This window comes from Anopheles ziemanni, chromosome 2 (assembly GCF_943734765.1).
Source record: "Anopheles ziemanni chromosome 2, idAnoZiCoDA_A2_x.2, whole genome shotgun sequence".
Classification (NCBI taxonomy): domain Eukaryota; kingdom Metazoa; phylum Arthropoda; class Insecta; order Diptera; family Culicidae; genus Anopheles; species Anopheles ziemanni.
This window is the reverse complement of record NC_080705.1, coordinates 52794777-52818591: the sequence shown is the minus strand read 5'-3', so window position 1 is coordinate 52818591 and position 23815 is coordinate 52794777. Positions and strand designations below refer to the sequence as shown.

Sequence of the window (23815 nt, the reverse complement as noted above, 5' to 3'; positions counted from 1 at the left end):
ACACAATTTCTTCACTCTTATCGATAAAGATCACTAAATAACACAGAAAACACCACTAATTTACCCACTTTATTTTCACTGCGCTCGACGCACTCCAAGCCGGTCCCGGCGGCTGCCATCACTGAACGCTCCCTTGACAGCTTGACTGTGAGCGTGGGTTTGAGACTATGGTGGCTAAAAATAAGTGTGATCGTTGAACAAAAATCGCGTGTGACGAAAGTTTATCTGTCCTAAATTTTTTTAAATTTGATAATGTTTTTTTGTACATGGTTGAGGTTTCGCCTATTCAACAATTGCATGAAAAATCGGTGATAAAAATAATTTATCCACCCGCAATAAACTTTGTCCACAGGACAACCAAATCCCACAATAATGTAGGCGGTTTCGCTTGGCATTGAGTGATTGAAAATCTGGTCGAAGTGTGAATTTGATTTTCATTGTTATTTTCAAATACATGGACGTAAATCATATTGAAAATGATGGAATCGAACGCATAATCTCTTTTCTATGTTTATATCCGTTGTAAAATGTGCTGGAATCATTTGAAGTGTATTATGGACATGCTTTTTAACTTTTTTATTCTGTATAGTTACGTACAAAAGTACAAATACTTTTGGAATTTGACAAATTTGTTGATCATTAATCAAATCGACGTTATTTATTTAAGTTTTGCAAAAATGAAAAAGGTTTGAAAAATTGACTAAGTCCCAAAAGAGCGAGTACGAAAATTCGGGGTCGAAGGTGAGAGAAGGATGGCCTGCTGATTGTAGCAATTGACCGTTGACGATGTTGCACATCGTTTGAAAAGTGTGGGCCAATGAGGGGTGGAAACGGGTGGAGACGGGAGAGACGTAGACGTGACACGGAATTTTGAGTTACCGCTGCCAGCAGGGCCCTTTATATCCTTTTGCCCGTGAGTTCCACGGGCAAAATAATCCGTTGGTACTCAGCCCGTTACGTTAAGCTGCTATCGTTACAGGGTTTCTACAAACCATTTGTAACAAACATGATAACAATATGTTAACAAGATAAAATCCGCCAGTTGGGAAATGATGCGCAACAATGCCCGCTGGGGTATACGTTGAAGGTCAACATTCGGTTCCGGGAATGCTGTAGGCTTGCGAAAAGACAGCAGATCGTCTCTTTTTTCGAGCGTCCTATTTTACTTGCAGCAGACTGTAGAGAGATAGCCGACCTTTGAAACCAGTTTTGCCAGTTAATCAACCCACGCAAGAGTCACGATGTTTCTTCTTTTCTCCCAAGATGGCAATAGAAGCTTGGAAATAACATTATAAGCTGTGGGGGACTTTTTGTAAGCTTAAAGATCAACGCTATATCAGTCATAAGTTTGATTTCGACTTGTGCAGATTCGTGTTTAGTGCCAATAAAGAGAGTGAATATTGTGAAAAATGTCGCGTTTTAAAATATCATCGTGCAGCAATTTCAAATTGCTAAACACTCCTGCCTCTTGGAGGCATATTTTATTTGTCATCCTGACACTATGTGCTCGTGTGTTTGAAACTCAAGGCGGTATTGTTCCGCTTATTCATAACGGCGTGGAAGCAAAACCGGGGAAATGGCCGTGGCATGCCACGTTGTTCATCAGAGATGCAATATGTGGAGGAACTTTCGTTGACAACAACACAATCCTGACTGGTAAATAAAAAATATACGGTGGTAAATAAACAGTGGCAGGCAGTCAAAGCCCTGCTTTGACCTCAAAATGGACCAAGCTTTACATTTTTGAAACATTTTTGAGAATAAACATTCTTAACACACTAAAATGTCGCAACACCTCACAAACTCGTTCTTCGTTTGAGAGGATTTTCGCCAGAGTTTCCTATGAGTGCCCCTGGTACCCAAGCAGCTATAAGTTGGAGGCCCCAAAAACATGCAATATTTTCATCATTTAATTCTATATCCCAAAATATATAAAATTTTAAATTAGAATAAACCACATATTTTTAATGAGGAGTCGAATTTATTCTGACATTTTCATATTCTTAATTTACTTTCATTCAAAAGTAAATTCATAACCTCATCACGCATTTGCTAAACAAGCAACTTTGTTGTAAAAGAATAAAAATAATTCCAAAGTTGAAATAAAAAAAAATGAGTCTAAACGACGGGGCCTTTCGAAAGCTCGGGGCCCCAAGCAACAGCTTAGTTTGCTTACCCTATGATCCGCCTCTGTGTATGGACTTCTCGGGTAGTCTGGTTGGACGTTTACGTAGGTAAATTTGGTTGAACGGGTGAAGGTTAAATAGTTGCGCGTGGAGCGTCTAAAATATGAAGAGTTGTCGTTCATAATCGCAAGCGCTCAGTATCATGTTTTGCTCGGAAAAGAGCCACCCCTCGCGCTCCTAGCGAGTTATAGATGATTTTTTCGAACAACTATTCTGGAAATTCAGATAAGAGGAAAGATTGAAGAACTCCAGAGAAGGTAGGTGTCGTTAGCAACTCCGATGATAAAGATAACTTGACTCACAGTAAAACTATTGTCCGATGGTTGAGCGCCCGACTTTGATTACCTGCCACTGTACATTCAGGAACACACCGATCTTATATTATTCATAACTGTTTCAATTCTCAGCCGCTCATTGTGTTGTTAACGGTGATAGTATAAGAAGTAAATATGATATAGAAGTGTACGGTGGCCGTAAATATAGAGATGCAATAACTGAAAACCTACAAGAACTAGATGTGGCAAAAATTATTGTACATCCTGGGTATAACTACTTAGATCTTGTGAACGATATTACAATTCTAAAGTTAACGTCTGATATTAACATTACGAACTTCGTACGACCAGTGTCTACTTGGAATGTGGATAATGACGAAAATCAAATATTTGGATCGCTAGGAACCGTGATTGGATTCGGTTTGAACGAAGATGATGAACCATCTGATACACTTCAAGAGGCAACGATACCTGTATTGGACACACCAACGTGCCTTGCGTGGGACAATGAAACGTACGGAAAGCACTTAACAACTCAAATGTACTGTGCTGGTGGAAAAGACGATGTCAGCGCATGCAACGGAGATAGTGGAGGAGGCATGTTCTTCAAGATTAGTGAAACGTGGTACTTGAGAGGTATTGTGTCATTCAGTCCAATTCGACCGAATGAGACTGAAGATCTATGCGACAGTTCCAAACCTACGGTATTTACGGATGTTACCAAATACCGCAAATGGATTTGGCGGTACACGAACACTACAAAGTGGATAAACGATCTGAAGCCTTGTAAAGACGGTACGATTGAAATAGACACTGAATGCAACGCTGCGACTCGTTTTGATAACGGTTTCTTGTTGTTGGTATTACAATCGGAAGTTAAAAATGTAACCGTCAAGCGCATTTCGTTAAGTGACGAACTAGCCTTCAATGGTCGTGAAATTCTAGGTGTTAATAGTTTATACGGGATAGATAAAGATTGTGTTGAGGGTCGGTTTTACTGGACTGAAAATGAGTCGATTTTTAGTGCAAAGTATGATGGGACGAATAGGAAAGCTGTCATCACTAAGGATCTAGATCCATCAGAATGTGCAGTGGACTGGATCTCGCGTCGTCTATATTGGGTTGATTATGAAAAAGAAACTATCGAGGTTGCCAGTATGGACAATCCGGACTTGCGGACAACGGTGATGCTCAATGTTGAAGGTAACAGTAGAATCGCTGTTGATCCGTTGCAAGGTAAACTATACAGAACAGTTGGGAATCGAGGGATTGGATGGTCCAATCTCGATGGATCAGAATCAGAACTGTTGTTAGAATCTTCAGGGATCAATAGTATAACAGCTTCCATAGCCACCGGAGAACTTTGTTACGTAAACCAACACACATCCGCGATCGAGTGTATTGATACTCGCAGCAAGCGGACCCGTACGATCGTCAGCAATGTTACCGACACCTTCTACTTATCCGCAACCTATGACATAATGTATTGGTCGCATTACAAAACGTAAGTATTATTATGGTTTGTGCACCAACAAACTTTCTAACATTCTTCTGTTCATTTCATAGTGGTACGATCGAAAGCATTAACCAGCAAGGGGTGCGTCAAAAGCCCTTGTCGAACAATGTAACGGAATTAGGAAGTGCCCCAGTGATCCCAGTATCCGATGTCTGCCCAATGCTCTACAGTCCATGTGCCGTGAAAAACGGTGGCTGTACAGAAAACACAATCTGCCTTCCTAGTCCACGTACGCGATTGGGTAAAATCTGCAAAAGCACCATTTTTCATATTGATGACCTACCGGACCCACCAACAATTATACAATCCAAACCTATTAAGTCTATTAGTCATGGCGACGGAAAACAAAGGAAATGGCCATGGCATGTCACGATATATAGTCCGCTGATAAAGAATACTGGCTATTTGTGTGGAGGATCCATCGTTAACGAGAACACTGTAATCACTGGTAACTCTTTACTGTGTACTATATAAACACTATCCCAACATATGCATTAGTCTTATATTTCTTTTATGGTTTCAATTTCAGCTGCTCATTGTTTTTATTATAATACTACTGAGGGTTATCGCGTAATACGTCAAAATGAATTATCTGTTCGCGTTGGAACTGATTATGTTGATGGAATCACTGCCGTTACCCAATTATTGAATGTGGCACAAATTTTAATTCATCCTGATTTTAACCACTCGAGTGTTGTAAACGATATTGCAATCCTGAAACTATCTACCGATATCAAAATAACTAACTCCGTACGACCCGCAAGTATTTGGAATGCAGATAGTGAACAGGATCAACTTGTTGGTATGAATGGAACCGTAATTGGATTCGGTTCGGACAAAGACGGTGAGCCATCTGATAAACTTCGAGAAGCCAACTTAAGCGTAATTGATGCACAGACATGCCTAGCTTACGATAATGCAACGACCAGAAACCGCTTAACAAGTCATAAGTACTGTGCGGATGGAAGTAATAGAAATAATGTTTGCAACAGGGATGGTGGAGTAGGCATGTATTTCAACGTAAATGACACATGGTATTTGCGAGGAATCGTGTCGTTGAACACAATGAGACCCAATGTCAATCCTCTGACATGCGATAGTTTCAAACCTATGGTGTTTACAGATGTTACCAAATACCGCAAATGGATTTTGCGCTACACGGACACGACAGAGTGGTTAAAAGCACTAGAACCTTGCAAGGATGGTGCGATTGGAAAAGACACTGAATGTAATGCTGCGAATCGTTCTGACTCTGGGTTCCTGCTTGCTATACAAAAGGGAAGCATCTTTCGAGTACCAGTGAATGGTGAACCATCATTTAGCATAAGTGAGGGAAACATGGTGTATAACCTGGATTATGATTGTGTTGAGGGCCGTCTTTATTGGGCTGATTTTTCAGTTAAATCGATTTTTAGCGCCAAGTACGATGGGACGGATAAGACAAATTTCATCACGGAGGATCTCGCACATCCAGCGTATGTTTCAGTAGACTGGATCTCACGTCGTCTTTATTGGCTTGACTATGGAAAGGAAACCATTGAGGTGGCGAGCTTGGATTACCCGGACTTGCGGACAACGGTGCACGTTAATGCTGCTCTAACTTATGGCATCGCCATTGACCCCTTACAAGGAAAGCTGTACAGATTACGTGGAGCTAACGCGATCGCGTCGTACAATCTCGATGGATCTGAACAAGAAGCTTTGTCAAAGTTAACCAAATTAAACGACTCGTACACAGATATTAAGATTTTCATGCCCAATGGAGAAGTCTGCTATGCTGACACCTATTTAAGAATTAGTTGTATAGAACCTCGCAGCAAGCGGATCCGCACAGTCGTCGGCAACCTTACCAACACACGTCGTTTAGCCGTGACGGATGATTTTTTTTATTGGACGCAAGAAAAGTGAGTATTTTTCTATTTAAATTATTCTCGCAACAATTCATCTACTTTTTTTTTCTTTTATTATAATTTCATAGCATCATCGAAAGTATTAATTATCAAGCGGTGCGTCAAAAACCTTTAACACTGTTTGATACGACGAGTGACATTAATTTCATCACAGCTGTGACCAATGTGTGCCCCGTATTCTACAGTCCGTGTGCCATCAACAACGGCGATTGCCCGTTGAATACACTCTGCCTTCTAAAGCCAAGCGTCGCGTCGGGCAAGATCTGCAAATGTATTAAAAATTGCACTGAAACACTGTCTGAGGACTAAAACCGTCGAACAATAGAAATAATAATCTTGATTTTGAAATGCTACATCGTTTTCATAATTTATCCCGATTCGATGCTGTGTTATCACACTAAACACCAATGCCAACATGGCGAAATCAAACTGAACTTTCAAAAATGAATCTGAAGAAAGTCTAGTTTTATCAATTTGATCAAACTACTTTTCGTGATACACCAATAAACTATAAAAATAGCAATCCTGTCAAAATTATGACTTGGAATAGGTCATCTTAAACTACTTAAACCTTAATAAACTTAAATGAGTATATGGGGACCGCGACAGCCGAGCAGTAGCGCCAGTTTGCAAATCGGCCCATGAAGCTCACCACCTCGTCGGCGTTATGACAGATATTGTTGATATAAATATAATATTCCAAGACTAAGATTTTTGCGTCATTAACTATACTCACTATGAGCTATAAATAACACAAAAGTTACTATTCTAAATCATCTATCTGAGTCTCTAGTTTGAAATGTAATAACAGATTTGAACAAAATAATATAGAATGTTATGTTACAAACATTTATACAGCACAAATCGGTAGCAAAACTGTAATAGGCAGAAATTTGATTAGAGATATGCAATAAAGTAAGTAAAATCTGTTGCCAGGCATCAACAAACAGTCATAAAAAATTTAAAACTTCTAAAAATAGTTGAGAAAAACAAGTATTAAATATAAAAATTAAGTGTTCTAATTTACGTTTGGCTAACAAAATTGTGACTTTTTGCATTTTCGATCATTGTGCCGCTTGGTGACCAATTTTTAAGTTCTAGTTTTGCACATGCTTCGTAGAAGCATGAAACCACAAGCATCACAAAGAAGATGTGATAAGCGAAATTCACTGTTATCAGTTCAAAGTGTTTTTAAATTGACCTCAAAGGCAGACAAGTATTCATTTCTAAGTGCCCCTCTTACCGATTTGTATTCTGTATAATCGTTCTGTATTTTAGTTCTTAATTGCTGAAAACCATATGAAGCGAAACAAAATCAGCCCCAGTACGGACTTCGATCGAATGAATCCGAGGTATCAATTTTTATATAATACATATTGCGTCAAAGGGTACTCGATTTGATCGAATTCATTCAAACGAAGTCCGTGCTGAGGCTGAGTGAAATAAACTCTCACTCCACCTACCACTCCGTTGGGTGATGGGTCATCTAACGGAATCTTATAATAAATCTTCTTCTGTAAACTGATGTAAAATAATATTAACCACTTTTTTCATATTATACGTCTTATTTGAACAAAACATAGTTGAACACGATGCAACCAGCATTTTTCTAATGAAATTTCTTCGGGATGAAACCACCTTGTCTGATACTCCACATTGAGCGCAACTAGTATGCAGCGTAGGTTGATCTGGCCCCGGTGGCAAAATCATCATGCTTTCTCGTTCTGTTGGTATCAATTGTCAATTGGACAGAACGAGAGAGCATGCTGATTTTGCCACCAGGGGCCAACGTTTTCCTCGCAACGAACGTCCCACGTTAAACGACATTACAAAAAATACCGTTATACGTATGCAACAATTGTCATCGTCGTGTTTTGTTCGACTAGAAGAAGTTTTGATATAGTAAATTAATTTACTTGCGTACTAATTCATGTTTTAGCATTGTGTTCAGATGAAAGAATGAAAATAATAATTTGTATTTGTATTTGTATTTAATGTAGTTACCGTAGAGCATTTTTTGGGGAATAATAATTACATTTTTCGATATGTCCGTTATCGATAAAAAATAAATTCTTTAAGTAAATTTTGTTACTTCAATAGTCAATGGGGGGTGCCCATGGCGCAGCGGTAGCGCGAGGAAACACCACGCCACAGGTGTGGGATCGAATCTCGAGTCTGGCACCCTCCGGTATTACGAACGGCTGACCACCGATCTATAATATACCGTCTTTCGGTCACACAAACTCTCTTCGGATAGAGGCCTTGTCCCACTAGGGGATGTCGTGCCACATAAAAAAAAAATAGTCAATGAGCCTCAGAAAATGTTTCTTCATTAATGGTCCAGGGAGATTGGTTCTGTTCATATGCTATCAACGTAGTTCCCTATCGGTGTGATAGTGGGGTTTCCCTCCTCGTCAGTTGTTTTGAATCCGTGCTGGGCGAGTTAATCAGGCAGTTGATAAGCCGTTCGACTGCCAGCAGCTCGCAGCATCCCCTGTATATTGACCATTGGTGCTTGTGAATCGCGTAGTGGTGTCTCGGGAAGCTTGGTGCCAAACTTTAAGCCTTCATCATGAAACTGTGCATAGTGCTCGCTGGGGGACTGGCGTTCTTGTTGCACGCCTTAACCTTTGTCGATTGTAACGTCCCCAGAACGGCCCAGGGTAAGGTTTCAAGCAAGCAGACTGAAATGAACTGTGCCCGCCACTGAACAATCTCACACTGATTGATTTGCAGAAATGCTGACCCAGAACTTGTGCATCTGTCCTTGCGGCAATCCGAAAGGGGGAAAACTTTACCAAGTTTCGTATGATGTGGTGGTAAGTATATTCAATGTTTCGGAATTGGTAGGATCCTCTCATCGACATCGTTCTTCTTGCCACTCCTCACCGGACCGAACCTCACGAATGTAGGAGAACTGGTACGATGCCGTGGCGCACTGTAACGCGTTGGGAATGTCGATTGCGTCGATCGAGGACGCTAGTCAGCACGTGCAACTTCAGCAATACTTGTTCACACACCGCTACAACCGCAACGTGCAGTACTGGATCGGTGCAAACAACCTGGTCTCGGGTCGCAAGCTCCGGTGGGGTCTCACCGACCGGGAGGTGCATAACGCAAACTGGGTCGGCGCCAGGGAACCGCGTTTCGGTCCTTCGCATGCGCTTTGTGCCACCATCAATGGATATAGCATGTTATGGTCCGGATCGGACTGTGAAGCGAAATCAAGGCAGGTGATTTGTGAATATTGAACAAAGCAATAAAATAGAATAAATGTGTGGCTGCTGATTCTTTATTCGTTCGATCTATTTTGGAAGGCGCGTAGTGTATCGTGCTCGTCCATGCTCCTACCAATCGTTCCGAAACCGTTGGCAAACGAATCTCTTTTCCTGTTTGCACAAGAAGTCGTTCCACTCGAGGGTACTCTTTTCAACTGCAACGCATCTCTCCATGGGTCCGTCCTCCCCTTCTACGCGCGCATTGTTCGGTTCCCCGGAGGCCCAGTTTGTGTAGGTAACGGTACGTGTTGTCAGAGACCAGTCGTACCGTCCTGGCTGGACGAGATCGTTTGCACCGATCCAGTAGAATTCCAAATCGGAATCGGAGTCCTCTTCAGCAAGCGTTTCGCGCAGCAGTTCCGCCTCAGCCTCGTTCAACACTTCGGCCATTTCCATCTCGGACGAACGGCAGTAGGACACCGCTCCAAACCAGTCGCTTGTCTGCAAATGTAAACATTCCACCAGTTCAAAGGAAGCCCACTAGACCCTGGCGTGATAACAATATACTCACACGGCTAATCGGGATGTAATATTCCTTAACAGAAAACGGTTTGCATGGACAGAGGCATTTATTCGACATAAGGATATCTATAAACAATTGGGAGAACAGTTTAAGAATAACTTCCGTTTTAATTTAAAAACAATGTCCTAAAATGCTTCCAAATACCTACCGTTTACGTTTCGTGGGCCAGAACTTTGGCCGCACACAAGGGCGATCAGTAGAGCAGGAATCAGTAAAACACTTGTCGAAGCCATTGCACTTGACTCTGATTGGCGTGGTTAAGAACAACTGCTGCCTACTGTAATAAACTAAGTAACGCAAATTGTATGTGATTCGTAGCAATGTCGTGAAGGATCTGCCCTCGGGACTTTTCTGTGTGATTGCGCGGAATGATTGAATGGTAAGAATGGTGATAATGGAACGTAGATGTTCGGCATACGCTCGAGTGGTCAGCCTACCTTCATTCGTAGATAACGATTCCAGAGTGTGCTTTTTTGCCAGTAATATTAAAATATTCTTCCGTTTCAGTGAAAGATAGGAAGAAAACTTTTGAAATCACGCACGAAGCAAAAATTAAAATTATATTTCATTTTTCTATTTGCAATTTGTACCTAAGCACAAAGCTACTATCAAAATCTTTATTGCGTTAACTAAAACCCAAATCCTAAAAAAATATTCAGTTTTTTTAATCGTATTTAATAAAAAAATTTCAGGTTTTTGTATTGTATTTAGTTATTTTTATTGTTTTTTTTTCTTTTAAATACTTCTTTTTTAGATAATTAATTAATAACATAGTAGAAATACAGTTTATGTTGTTTAAGAGTTCAGTTACTGTTCATCTCCACATAGCGAACTGTCCTCCGACGAACTGTCGAACTCAGTTCCCGCAACAGCTGGGAAACTCGTAGGAAACTGGTAGGAAACTCTTGACAGCACTAGCAAAGCCCCTCGTTCTGACGTTTAATAACTGACGGATTAAGAAGAAGCGAAGAAGACCGAAACAAATGCGTGTCCACTTAGCGCACTCGGGAAACTCGAAACTCCATACAACTTTGACAGGAGTTTCACCAGAGTTTCCTATGAGTTCGCTATGTGGAGATGAACAGTAACTGTTACGGAATAAAATAAAACTTGGAGCATGTAACATTTTATGCAACGTTTCCGCTATTGCTTATATTTGAAATTAAACGATTTCTTTAAGAACAATGACAATAGATTTCTTTCACGTTATAGCTTTGTATGTACCCATCAATATTACCCGGTGGATTGATTTTTTTATGAGTATGACAATTTATTCGTATATAATTAATCTACACATTTCTGGCCAGCAATGCGCAACCTTATTTACACATACTCCATTGAACACGATAGTAGAACACGACACAGCGATAAGGGAGATAAACCTAACCGTGGCATGAGGGAAAGATTCCGCGGATGAAAAATAACAAACTAGCTGTGAATGTAAATAGCGTCAAGAAATAGTCTACTAACAACACAAAACTTATCGTACGTACGAGTGATCTTAGCTCGCTAGGTGTAGTTGTGCTTCAGTATTTGTCTGTTTGCTTGTTTTCCACGCCCTCGGACGGATCCAGACGATTGAATCCGCATGTTGTATGTTTGAACTACATATTATAAATACTACACGATAGAAGGGAAAGAAGTTGCATCGAGAAAGTGGGAAGCAGGGAGTGAAACAGTGGGAACAGATGGGATGAGCGGATGAGGGTGCTTCACTCTCATTCTGATGACACGGATTTGATGAACACGTGGTCGGTAGAACGCCGATGTCCGCTGGTACGGAACTGTCCGGCGGATAACGGCAAAAGATCTGCAGGATTGAGTTTGGCATTCGGAAGAAACGCTGCTTCCTTCAACGACTGCTGTTCATACTCATCTACACCTCGCAGATGAAATACGTCTCGAAACTACACGGTGTGTCGTTCCACTTCAAGCCCTTGCCGTCCCGATTCCACAGCTCCAGGCAGTGCTCCTCTTCGCCATTTTCGTAGCGGAAGTTGTTCGGCTCACCGGCGTTCCAGTTGGTGAATGAAAGTGGCCGCCCGTTCGAGACCCAAAAGAAGCTTCCCTCCTCGGCTAAATCAGTACCGGACGTCCAGAAGTGTTCCGTTGCCAACCCTAAAGCGAAATGGAATCGTTAGAAGGGACCATTACTCGCCTTAGGCGCAAATGTTTTTTTACCGTAATCCTTCACGTATTTTTCCAGTCGATCGTTTTCCTCTTGTGTCTGTATGCTGGCTAGCTGCATTCCATGGAACCGGCAGTACTGTAGAGCCTTGAACCAATTTGCCTGCGATGTAACGTATTTCCAAAAAGAATTAATCATATTAATTGATTCAGACAACACAAATGGCATACCTTGAAAAAAATGCTAAGGTAGTAACGCTTTTCTCCAAGTTTTAGCAACGGCATCGTCCACCGTGTCGGTGCAGAGGACTCTTCGACGCAGTTCGGGCAATCTATAATTTAAAAAAAAAATGGGTAATTAGAATATTTGTTAGGAAATTGAAAACCATACTCGAAGTCAACACAAGCAAACGATTTCTGTTTTTGTCTAATTGATTCGTACTATCCGTATGTACTATCTATCTTTGTTGAAGGAACACGAATAAAACCTTATGCGATGAGGAGTCTGTCCATGAATACAAAAAGCTCCAAAAACAAATAGTATACTGTATACAAACATTATTGATTCCTTTAATTTCATACAAACGTATCCGTGCTAGGCCATAGTGTCTTCAAATCTCAGGTAAATAATTTGGTTCTTTATTTAATTTCTCTTCCGTTTTACGTTTTTAATGGTCTATGGTTTTTTTTTATTTTTTGAGAAAAGAATACAAATATATATTCAAAATATGTATCGTTTAGACAACGTTAATTTAATGTATTTCTTTTTTACATTTCCTTTTGAACTATTCCACACATGCGGCTCTAAGTCCCTCTAATTAGGACGTTAAGTTTATTGTTGGTTCTCCATCCAGGCGATAGAAAAGGCTACGAAATGTCGATCTGAAGCTAACGAATGCCATGGCAAAGAAACCTCGAACGAAGCAGTAATTTAAGACCATGAAAAAGAAAAGGTAAAAAAAAAACAAAAAGTAGCTAATCTGAGCACAAAATTTGAATAGAATTCCTATAATTTGGCATTATATCTCGAGAGATACGAGGCTAAATTCGTGCGCTGGAATGTGTTGCAAGCGCGCGTGCGCTCCAAAAACCAGAATCCCAACTAGCGAATTATTTAAAAAGTGCCATCAAGATGGAGGATACTGCCACGGAATTTACGACCAAGAGCCTGTCATCTGTGGATCCTCTGAAAGATCAAGTGAATGTGATCGATGATCATGACACTTTGTGCCACTTGGATGTCAGAACTAACCAGTGGTCAATCAGAGACATGAAGCATGCAAAGAGCGGGAGATAGAAGACAGATTAAAGAGACTTCTGCATTGAACACGCAGGTGCATTAAGGTTAAGGTCACTAGCATTCCTGCGAACTGACGTGAAGGAAGAAGTTCCTGTGATGGTTGGAGAATATCGACATGCTTTAATGAAATGATTTCTTGAAGCAACCATGCGGGAAAGGAAGCTGGACAAATCAGCATGAACCAGCGTTCATTTGCCTTCGGAGCAATAAAACCGAAGAAACAAAGCTGTTCACTGTTGTTACTTGCTCGTTTCAAGCCAATCAGCGGCGATCATGACAAGTTTTGATTTATAACCTTGCGACGGAGATTTATTAAGGTTTCAAAATTTTACGTCTTATACCTTTTAATAATAATTATGAATACTATTTCATAACGCTTCAGATGTCAAATAATTCACGTCTAAATTAAAATCTGGTAGAAACGTTATTAAATATTAAGTAATGTTTTTTTAAATAGAGGTTATATTAAAATACGGTCTATTAATGGAACTTCCTCTAATTTTCCGTTGTTATTTTGTTCTGAATAGGAATGTATCCAACAAATGTAATTACAGTATAAGGTAAAACTTGTAAAAACTATTTAAAAATTTGATTATAATATATTCTGCATCCCTTAAGGCCATATTTATTCTACTGGTTGAGGCTCAAATTCAAATCCTGGCAATTTATATGTTCAACCCAGGATTTGCAAGTATCGCAAGATAAATTGACTTAATATCCCGAGGATGAGCTCAATATTTTTGTTTCTTTTCTGCGTTGCGTCCAGATAGAGCCGAGCATGCTGCACCCTCTTTGGGTTCGTGTTTTCCGTCCATAAAAGCAACCAACCGCCCTTATGTAAGCAGGGTTCGTACCAAGGCGTCGGATCGCCGGAATGGACACCTCGTAACGCCAGCCACCGACGAAAGCGCTTGCGCAACGCGTCGCGGTATGGAGATAATTCAATTTTGACATCTTCTCGCGAGGACGGAACCCTGCGCAGCATGTGATGGTAATCGTGGTGCGAGTGTCGCTCATTTAATGTTCAGGTATATTTTGTCAATTTTAATCGTACCTTCTTCTCCCCCCCACGATGGCCTCCGCGACAGCATGATGGCTTCTGGCGACGCGCTGCATCCTCCGCCGATTTTCGGTGGCTTTTAATGCAAGATTAATTATGTGGTAACGCCTTGACATTCATTCCGTACCCCGAAAGTGCCACTCATCACCTACCGCTGCAATGCTCAAACCGGCCTTGGGTTCGGCGTCGGCAATTGCGGAGAGTAAAACGCTTCTGCGAAACGTATGTAAACACCGACAAGTGCGCATCCCGAGTCAACAAAATCGAGGATGCGACACGTTGGGTTGAGAAGGCTTCACCCGGTGCTTTTACTTCTCAGGGATCGCCTTGACACAAACAAAGAAAAAAGTTTGAAATGTTGGTAAAGACTCGTTTTAGGGTGTGTTCAAAATTATCGGATTAAGAGATGTCATTAGGTGGTGCTTTAGTGTACACATCTTAACTAAGGTTCTAATTAAATGCTGCTTGTCTAACTTAAGTTTATAATGAGCCAGAAAATTATTTTAAATAGAACTTATATTGACATTACTATAAAGGAATGCAAAAATTGACTGAGAGAAATTAGATGTTTGTTTTGACTCAAACAGGTACTACTTAGAATAAAATATTTTGAAGTTCATTTGAAAATGATGTGTATGCTGCAACGGAAATACGGGAAAATTTTGAAAACTACACCTGGTTTTCCAATCCAATTTACTTTTTTTGTTGTTTGGCAGTCTTGTTGTGGCAGTCTGTGTGAAGTTTAATTTTTCTCTGACTGCGGTACAAAGCTTGATACTAAAAACAGTAAATGATAGCTCACAAAAAAAAACATACCAGCTTGCGATCTTTAGTGCCAAAGCTTTAGTGCTTGTAGTGGCAAACTACAATCTACGTCGAAAACCGGAGGCCGAACATCTAATGACCGTAGTAAAGAAGATCTATCATCGTCACCGCGGTAGCTTTCAGATGGCTTTCCGACTACATTTCCCACATTGTGTTCCCCTCTCCAGAAACAGCCGTGGTAATCCGTCCCATCTCGGTTGCCTTGCCCGCGGGCAGAAGCAATGACGACCGTGAAGCATCGGTTTTGATTTCATGGGTCTTTTCATCGGGCCAGCTGGAAAATTGTCGGCGGTCCCCGATTGCACCAAAGGAGGACCGCGAAAGATGTTTATCAAACAACCCTCTTAGCGTTTGTCTCTGTTCGATCTTGAGCTAAAGGGGCTTGAGGTCGACTCGACTCGGTCAAGAATGTGCAAGCGTTGCAAGCGAGAGAAACGTATCGGTCACTATAAAACGAAAGCACTGCTAGAGATCTGATGAACCGTCCGACGCATGATGACTTTTTGAAGACTCAAGCTGATGAAAAACAACAAAAACACGGATCGAAATGTCATTTAATTCACATGGACGCACCGAAAGAGGAGAAGGTTAGTTCCTAGGGAAAAATTAACTTTAAACCCTGACCCAACCTTTGGCGGCCTGCGGATCGACTCGGCGTGAAGTTTTTCGTAATTCGTGCATTCGAGGCCCGAGAAGCGAGAAGCGAAAAGAAAAACCAAACCAAAGCAAAAGTACCAGCGGGGGCCGGAGGAAGAAATCAAACGAAACAATCGTCGTCCATTTGTCAATGGATCGGCTGGGACTTCATGATCTTGGGCTGGCAGGCTTGATCGTTTCGAAACAATTGTGTACCCGATTGGTCACATGTCTTCCGCCAGCGTTGTGCTCGTTTGGCATCCATTGGAAACATCATTATGATCACCTTCGAATGCCTCAATTGAAACACGTGTCTTGCTTGGTAAGAATGCGGTCCGGTTTCCTCGTGCAGCCTCCACCGTGCGTGCGTGCAATGGGGCAATGGCGGTGGTGCGTGTTAAGTGATGGCTGAGCACGAGATTCCGCACGCACACGCGTACCGAGTTCGCTGCAGCTGGTTCGATTTGAATACAATCCATCGTTAACGCTACCCCTTATGAGCTGCAACGCCGGCATGCGAGTGCTGAAGTGTCACAATGTGCACAATATGAAGTGTAACGCGCAGCGTGTGATTTATTCGAAACATTTCTGGTTCATTTAAAGCCACGCGACTGAGCTTGGCTCAGAGCCGAGGGAAGGACGCATTCATTCTGCGCTAGAGTGAACTGCCAAAAATGGACCTGCTGCTTGATGGAACCATGACACGAGAGGCTGTGATAGATTCGTGCCTTGGGTGTGATTGATTTGAGTAAACATCATTACCCCCGAAATAGGACCGAACCCCCGATTGGAAACGTACGTGAAGTATGGTCACAATTTCGAATCGAATCATCGCCTTTCTAGGCTGGCTTAAGCTGCATGGTATTTAGATTTAGGGAAGTGAAAGGTTAAACCAATTTATTTGCAATCACGCTGCTATTGATGAGTTTCGTTAACTTGATTGGGTAGATGACGTTTGCCTGTTTCTTCTAGTTTTATTCCATCCAACAGCAAATGTCAATCGTAAAACTCTTCCCATACGATCCAGGTCGAATTAATGAGGAACATTATTCATCCTGAGATGATGAATAGCTTTCACAGTCTTTACATCCTTTAACTTGATAGTTGTTATACACCAAAACATCTACAAGTACGTTTTAAATCAATCTCATCGTACCATTTTTTCCATTTTACTGTTGTCTATTCAGTTCAATAGAAGTGACAACTTATTTTCTTAATTTTTAGGAGTGCTTGTGGAAAGAGATTAAATATATTTGGCATAATTATTCGGTTTCGTCTCACGAACAACAAATCTCGAATTTTGATTGCATATAGAAGAATGCAACAATCTCGTGTTAATCTTACGTTTTTAACACGTTTCCTGCTACGTCCCTCATTAACTGCTTTGCTCTTTGCTTTCTTAAAACGTTGGTTTATTAAATGTTATGAAATGTTCTAAAACAGTGTTTAGTAGCAAAACTAAATCAAGTAAATAAAAATTGTTGCAATCTTAAATTTAAAACTTTTTGACAAACTTTTTGAAACCGAATTTGTTATGAAAGCTAGACTATAATAAGACATATAATAAGATTGTGTATTCTTACATAAGTTGGTAAAACCAAATTATGGATAGTATATGAAAATGTAATTTAAGAAAAAGCAATAATTCGGGATGATAGCAATACAGTGCCTTACTCATTAATACTAAATACAGGTTATGCATGAATATTGTTTAAGTTGAAGATAGAATTCATACCAAATAATTATTAGCGGGACGTTGGAGAAATCCGAAACACAGACGAACTATCATTGCCATGAATGAATTAGCTAAATGATTTGCCAGCAAATTCGTATACTTTATAGCAGGCAAATTCATCCAAGCACCCTCCCTCCGAAGCGCCTTTGTTGGCCTACGAAAGGGCCCGCGTTTTCCGATGGTGAAAATCTCCATCTCAACGCACCGGCGCCAATCAAACCGGAAGCTTACGACATACGCGTCGCACGGTTTACTTCACGCGCCGTGAAGCCGTTAAAGGCACGCACGCCGTATCGATCGCAGCTGGTGCGAGGGAGACACTGAAAACAGAAACGAAACCCCAAACCCGAATGCGTTTTACGTGAGGCTAAGGTGAGAAAAAATCGCTGCACCATGGAAGTCATTGCGCGATCGGGTTTCTAGTGTGTACGTATTTGTTGACTGGATCTCTCTCTATCGCCTCGTGCTGGCACGCATGTGTGTGCGTATATAATTAAGGTCATTATTGCGAAAGGACATGTAAGCGAAGTAGCATAACATTGAATCGATCTCGTCCATTGATGGATGGATCAACCGTCTCCGGCCGCTCGGTAACGTAATCTGCACCGTAATCCTGGAGCTTGTTTCGGCTTGGCACTGGAAACGAGGGGCCGGGAAAGGCTTCACCCCTCTTGCCATCCCCAAAGCAAACCGGGTCCAAAAGTCAGTCGAACCGAAAGGGTTACTTTCTTCGGGCGCAATTATGCTAATCGAGCGATTCCCTTTCGTCCCGCGTTCATCCCTCTTATCCTGGCCGTAAGTTCATCTGTTATGTGGTACGCACCAGGAGAAAGGTCCAGTTTTGCCTACGAGTTTAGCATTAAATAATTTTGGGAGGCATTTCGTCTGCATACAGAAATTGTTGTACCTATTTTTGGAATTTTATGAAACATCATTGTCAGTAATATTTATTTTGTTCTAATTTCCAATCGTTTGCATTTCATTGGTGGTACGAAGTATTTGATGTTTCAATGTGAGAATATTTCCATTGAAAAGGAACGAGAACCACTAAACTGAAAACGATTTTATATGAAAATCACAAACACCGTGCAAAGAAGATAAATAATTACAAACAGTAAACTAAAACTGCATTTAAAAAAGGTTTAAGATACAATACAACAAGGAGCAAGCATTTTTACACTAGAACAGTCATTACTAGTACCGTGGGAGTTGCCTGCGAGAGCCTTTGGGGTCGCGCATCGAACAACACTTTCACTGAATATCACGAGCAGCACGGCCAGGATGAACCCCATTCGGTTCCACTGAGCGCCGGGAAGCAGCTTCTGTTGCACCATCGTGCCTTAGGTTTGATTTCAATCGCAAATTGCCCCTTCCGAATCCAGAACACCGATCGTCCGAGGGACGAAAGCTCAAAAGGAACAATGCACTTCAGGACAGGGATGCTCGGATCCCACGCACGCATGCGAATATAAACCCACTGGGAGGCGGACGACTATTAGGAAAAATACACTGCACGATCACACACGGGGAAAATCGGATGGAAAAGAAAAAGAAACACTCTGCACTCGCGAGCTTCGTGACGTGACGACTGCCAAACCGCAACTAAACACGCACGCGCTCGGCCAAAGACGCGCGCGACCGGTCGGTGCATGTGCGAGCCTTTCCCCCACCAAACGCCGCGACCGACAACAAAGCCACCCCCGGGCGAAAGGAAGGGGTTGAAGAAGTGATTGAGAAGGGGGCATTGGGGAGAGAAAAAATACCCGACAACTGGGTCTTTACCGCGTTGAAAACGATCCACAGCAAAGGCGAGCGTCTTCGGTCACCTTCCTCGAGGTTCGTCGCTTCGATCGAGCGCGGTTGAAGTCTTTCGTTTTGTTTGCGCGCCCCCAAAGCGGCGGACGGGTGACGGCAAATGGTGCGACGGAAAATCGAACCACGAACGCGAAACAAGCTTTAACTAGCCAATCCGCCGAGGATCTCCCCGCGCGCGCGCGCCGTTATGCTAATCGGTTTTGCCGTCGAAGGATTTGCAACAACACAAACAAAACCAGGGGGTCTTAGAACCGAATGGCCTTGGAGTGGGCAAGGTGTCTGCGGTCGCTACCGTTCGAGGCTGGGCATGAGGATGGGTGAGCAGAGGGCGAGATCCACCGGGCACTAGGAATGCAGTTTCGGTTTCACCATCGCGTCAGAAAGCGCGAGCGGATTCTATGCTCCCCAACAAGTTGGCCCCGCGCGAAGGACACGTCGGGCGTCAAAATTGAATAACGTTGTCGTGCAAACTGTAAACATCTCCTGTGAGCAGCCTGAGGCCGGTTGACGTTGTTTGGGATGTGCCTTTCGTAGCGACATTTCACTCTGGTTTTGGTTCGTGCGTAACCGCGCGATCCCTTTTATGGGTGGGAAGTAAGGGAGGGAGAGAAATCTGGACCTCGAAGAAACGGATAAAAAAAAGCTCACCAGGTGACTTTACATCATCACAGCCGTCGATTTGGGGAGGTGGCGCTTTCGGGTTGTACGTAACGTTGGAGTGATCGTGCGCATCGTTCCTGGAAATGTGGCGCATGTTAACATATCGTGGCCAGACCTGGCGTCTCCAATCCGGTCGATCTGGGGCTGCACAAACATACAGAAATATTACGAGCCTAACGTCCAGCAAAGGAGTTCCAGTCAAGTTCGCATATTGCTCGCCAATCCCATCTGAAAATCAACGTTTTCTTTGATCGAATGATTTCCATCTGACCGCTGTTGTTGGAAACGCTGCAATATTATCAGTTTTGAAAGACATTTTTCTGACTATGAACTGCTGCTGATCTTTGCATTGTTAGTTTCTTTAGTTAATTTCCATGTATCGAAAAGTAAAACTATTAGCCTGTGCCATAGAAAACAAATACTTTAAACGCTATTCAAAAATAAGCTTATTTTATATTTTAATGATTAAAAATTACGCCAATAATTGAGTTCAAAGTGGCGAATTCCACAATCGTCCATAGTTTGTTTCCGTTTAATGGTTTGCTCCATAATTTCGTACGCAAGCGTCTCAATGCGTGATGTGGGATGCGGTACTATGTTAATTTGTATATCTTTTGATCTTTGACGACTATTCAAGGCGCAATTATTCATCTTAAATATATTGAACTAGTTTTGGACTAGTGGTTTTTTCAAATATTGTTTTATTATTGGTGCTTTAAAGAGAACTTTTTTTCTGGGTTAATATTTATTCTATAAAAAAAAAGATTGAAAACATGTTTTTAAATGTTGAGACCCGATTGTATCCCTATATTGATCCCTGAAAAGCATATGGACATGCCGCAATTTCAAAACTTGACTGCTTTCGTTGTCTAGCGTTAAAGAAAGGAAAGAACAGAAAAAAGAAAACTTTACAGACTAACCAAAGATGCACGTGTTGCCAAATAAAACATTGTTATGGAATTTGCTAAGTGCATCCTCAAATAGCGAAAAATATGGAATTGTTACGCAATCTCCATGTAGGGTATGTTTGACAAATTCATAAGATATTTTTCTCTCAGTACGAGTTGATAATTTGTTCGATCGCTTTTTCTCTCTAGTACAAACAATACGTTGGTGCGAATTTTGGGCGTCAATTCAGTCACCCAATCGTCATGGCGTTCCGCTGTTTTTGGTATGGAAAGAATGTTTACCGAGCGCCAAGCCGTGATTGGCCCATAAGTCACTCTTACTCCTTCCGTGCGACTGCCAGTTGTCCTCGAACAGCTAAATGTTATTGCATATAAAATACCGCACCGGTTGTCCGATAATGGACTGCAAACGCTGCTACGTACGTACGGAAAGCAAAAGCCGCGCGTTATGTACGATGCGAGGGGTCATTTTGAGGTTTTCTCCCCTCGTGGCTTTAGTTTTCTTTCGCCAAATTTCTGGCCGATTGGGGACAGCCTTGGGACTTGTTTTGAGACCACGACATGCGGAGGTTAGTTGGGTAGTCGGTTTGATTGGTCCTGATTAAAATTTTTGTTCAACAACACCGGTCAGACAGCCGGCCTTACAGCAGGTGAATGGGTTGAGGTTTCATTCAGTCGGACTCGAAAGAGAGTAAAATGGTAGCATTCGGGTTTTACTTTCTACGTTCGGTGGAATGATTTTGCTCGGTGACAGTCTCCCTGTACCATTTATTCGAAAGAATAAGTATCTAGAAGAGAAAGACAAAATTCAATTAAAGCTTGTGCTATTTTACTCCGTCTGGAATTCAACAACGAATGGATTTACTTATTTTTTTTTTCTTTATGCGTTGATTTTAGTACGCCTTCAAGCACACCGACTTTTATACTTCGCTTTGTTTCGCGCTTCTTGATGTCAAATGAATATCATTTGCCCATTGCACTCACTTGTTTATACTACCCAATCCAGGTTAATTAATTTCGATTTTGATGTGGATCCACATGTGAAAATATACTTTTCAAGTTAACTTAAAAATTGCTCAACCTATTTCGTCTGGATCCAAATAGGAATGACTTCTATTGCGTGTTACACAACCAAAAATACAAAATCTGAGTGATCGAAGTCTTTGGCACGCGCTTCGAGCGTAAACAATAATTAATCCTAATTAATTGGCACCTTCTTGGCACGTTACATAACCACCGGAGCATTCTTGGGCTTGTTTAATAGAGCAATATGCATACACAATTCACTTGTCCACTCTGTACGGCGCGAACCAGATCATAACAATTAGAGGATATGGATTATTCATAAAGCAATCATCGGATCAGCATTCTGTACGGTTTTACGATAGCTTTGCTATATGTTCTACTCTGTTATGTTTTCTATAGACCATCCAGCTTGACATGCACTAATTGAAATTCCTTCGAAATGGAATTTAGGAGGCATCTAGTGCTACGAGGTAACGATATTGTTGGTTTGCAGAATTGTTTGGGCTCGAGAGGAGCTGTAAATGAGTTCGACATTCCGGTTTCGGAACGTGGCGATCCGTTTTCTGTTTGTTTTTTTTTTTGTCTTTTTCCCATTCTAGTCTAAAGTTGCAACTGATGAAAGGTGACGACGTCCGGTTGTTGTGTTGTTTTGTGCTGGGGTTCTCCCCCTTCTTTAATTCTTGTATATTCTAGAACCTCAACCGCCATGGCGTGTGGAGATAAAAATAGCGTTCAGCCTTGCGATGGTAATTGAGAAGTGGGCTCGCGCGCCTGGTCTGCCGCTCGCCGGTAATTCTAGAGCGCCTGCGGCTGGAACCATTCCGGTCGATCTGATTCGCGACGCATCGACGATCAGCGCCGGGCGCGGAGGTCAATGTGTTCTGGTGGCATTTCGAAACCGGTAGAGGCGGTAGGTGCGGTTCGGGTTTCCGCTTCGAATCGACTTCGCGTGATTTGGTGCGAAGATACGCAAAATTTACATATTAGTCTCAGCACAGTCGGGAAGACAAGTAGAAGCGACCGCGGTGACGGTCAGAATTTAACAGGAATTATTCATTTCAGTTTATTTTTTCACCACAGTTTGAAGTGTGAAAGTTCAAACAGCACCGGGAGGATTTGTTGGAGCACAATGAATTCCGGAGCATCTTCGTAGTTTTTTTTACATACCCTAAATTGGCTGTTAGCAACGAATGTAAAATGTTTGGTATCATTCTATCTGCTTCGCAACCAAATGTCATCCGGGAGAGCGTTTGATCTTTAAAAGGATCTTTGCAATAAATTACTCTGCGGCATTTGGGAAAGAACTAAAGAGCATCCTGTTCATCGGTTTCCTCTCGACAACACGAGTAGGACATTATCCTGGTTTGAAGTTTACGACCGTGGTATTCTAAATTGTACATAATGCATAATTTCACTTGAAAATTTAATTTAAAATACAGAAGATGTTAAGATTTTAAATCAGGGATTTTCACGAAGTAAAAAGTATTCAGGAACAAAGGGATGAAAAAGAAGGTGGAGGTTTAATAGGTGAAGTAAAATGAGTCCATGAAGCATAGATGTGCATTTAGTTTTGATTTATCAAATTCTTATCATGCTCTAACTATTGCCATTTACGCTTTGGTGTTCCAATATATCTGACGATTAGCTTTAAATTCACCCTCGTTCATCCGGCGTACTTTTTGAATGGTTTGTTCAAGAGCAAGGCCAAATACTTGTAACGGAAAATACTTTATCATTTATTCATTTCAATAAAAACAAAACAAATCATAATCGTAAAATTCGTACACGTGAGCAACATATTCTTGTCCTAAATTTAAACACCAATATTTTTCTCAAAAGAACGGTTATGTAAAACAAAGAGTTTACAGAGAATTGATTAAAATGGAATGATTATAACATATTACCTGGCAAAAAATGAATGGAATTCAAAAGATTAAAAGAATGTTCTTCAGAATAGTAGTAACGCCACCAGGAACTCTAATATACACACTCTCCAACAACATAGCCTCAAAGCTAATCCCAACTAAATCTACAA

General features: G+C 41.5%; 4 protein-coding genes across 4 annotated transcripts; 2 read left to right on the top strand and 2 right to left on the bottom strand.

The window, feature by feature from the left end:
* Positions 1-2112: 2112 nt before the first annotated feature.
* Positions 2113-7179, top strand: LOC131293849 (chymotrypsinogen B-like). Its single transcript, XM_058321902.1, has 3 exons — positions 2113-2230; positions 2594-3256; positions 7166-7179. The coding sequence occupies exons 1-3, from the start codon at positions 2113-2115 to the stop codon at positions 7177-7179; spliced, it is 795 nt and encodes a 264-aa protein (XP_058177885.1).
* A 1446-nt stretch (positions 7180-8625) lies between these two features.
* On the top strand, positions 8626-9162 carry LOC131282499 (uncharacterized). Its single transcript, XM_058311982.1, has 2 exons — positions 8626-8706; positions 8800-9162. Exons 1-2 carry the CDS (start codon positions 8626-8628, stop codon positions 9136-9138), a joined length of 420 nt encoding a protein of 139 aa, XP_058167965.1. The 3' UTR covers positions 9139-9162.
* An 8-nt stretch (positions 9163-9170) lies between these two features.
* Positions 9171-9921, bottom strand: LOC131293848 (perlucin-like). Its single transcript, XM_058321900.1, has 3 exons — positions 9837-9921; positions 9677-9753; positions 9171-9606 (listed from the first exon to the last, which is right to left on the bottom strand). Exons 1-3 carry the CDS (start codon positions 9919-9921, stop codon positions 9235-9237), a joined length of 534 nt encoding a protein of 177 aa, XP_058177883.1. The 3' UTR covers positions 9171-9234.
* Positions 9922-11079: 1158 nt separating this feature from the next.
* On the bottom strand, positions 11080-18705 carry LOC131293847 (C-type lectin 37Db-like). The gene is made up of 4 exons (XM_058321899.1): positions 18567-18705; positions 12047-12147; positions 11870-11978; positions 11080-11806 (listed from the first exon to the last, which is right to left on the bottom strand). The coding sequence occupies exons 1-4, from the start codon at positions 18703-18705 to the stop codon at positions 11565-11567; spliced, it is 591 nt and encodes a 196-aa protein (XP_058177882.1). The 3' UTR covers positions 11080-11564.
* Positions 18706-23815: the final 5110 nt, after the last annotated feature.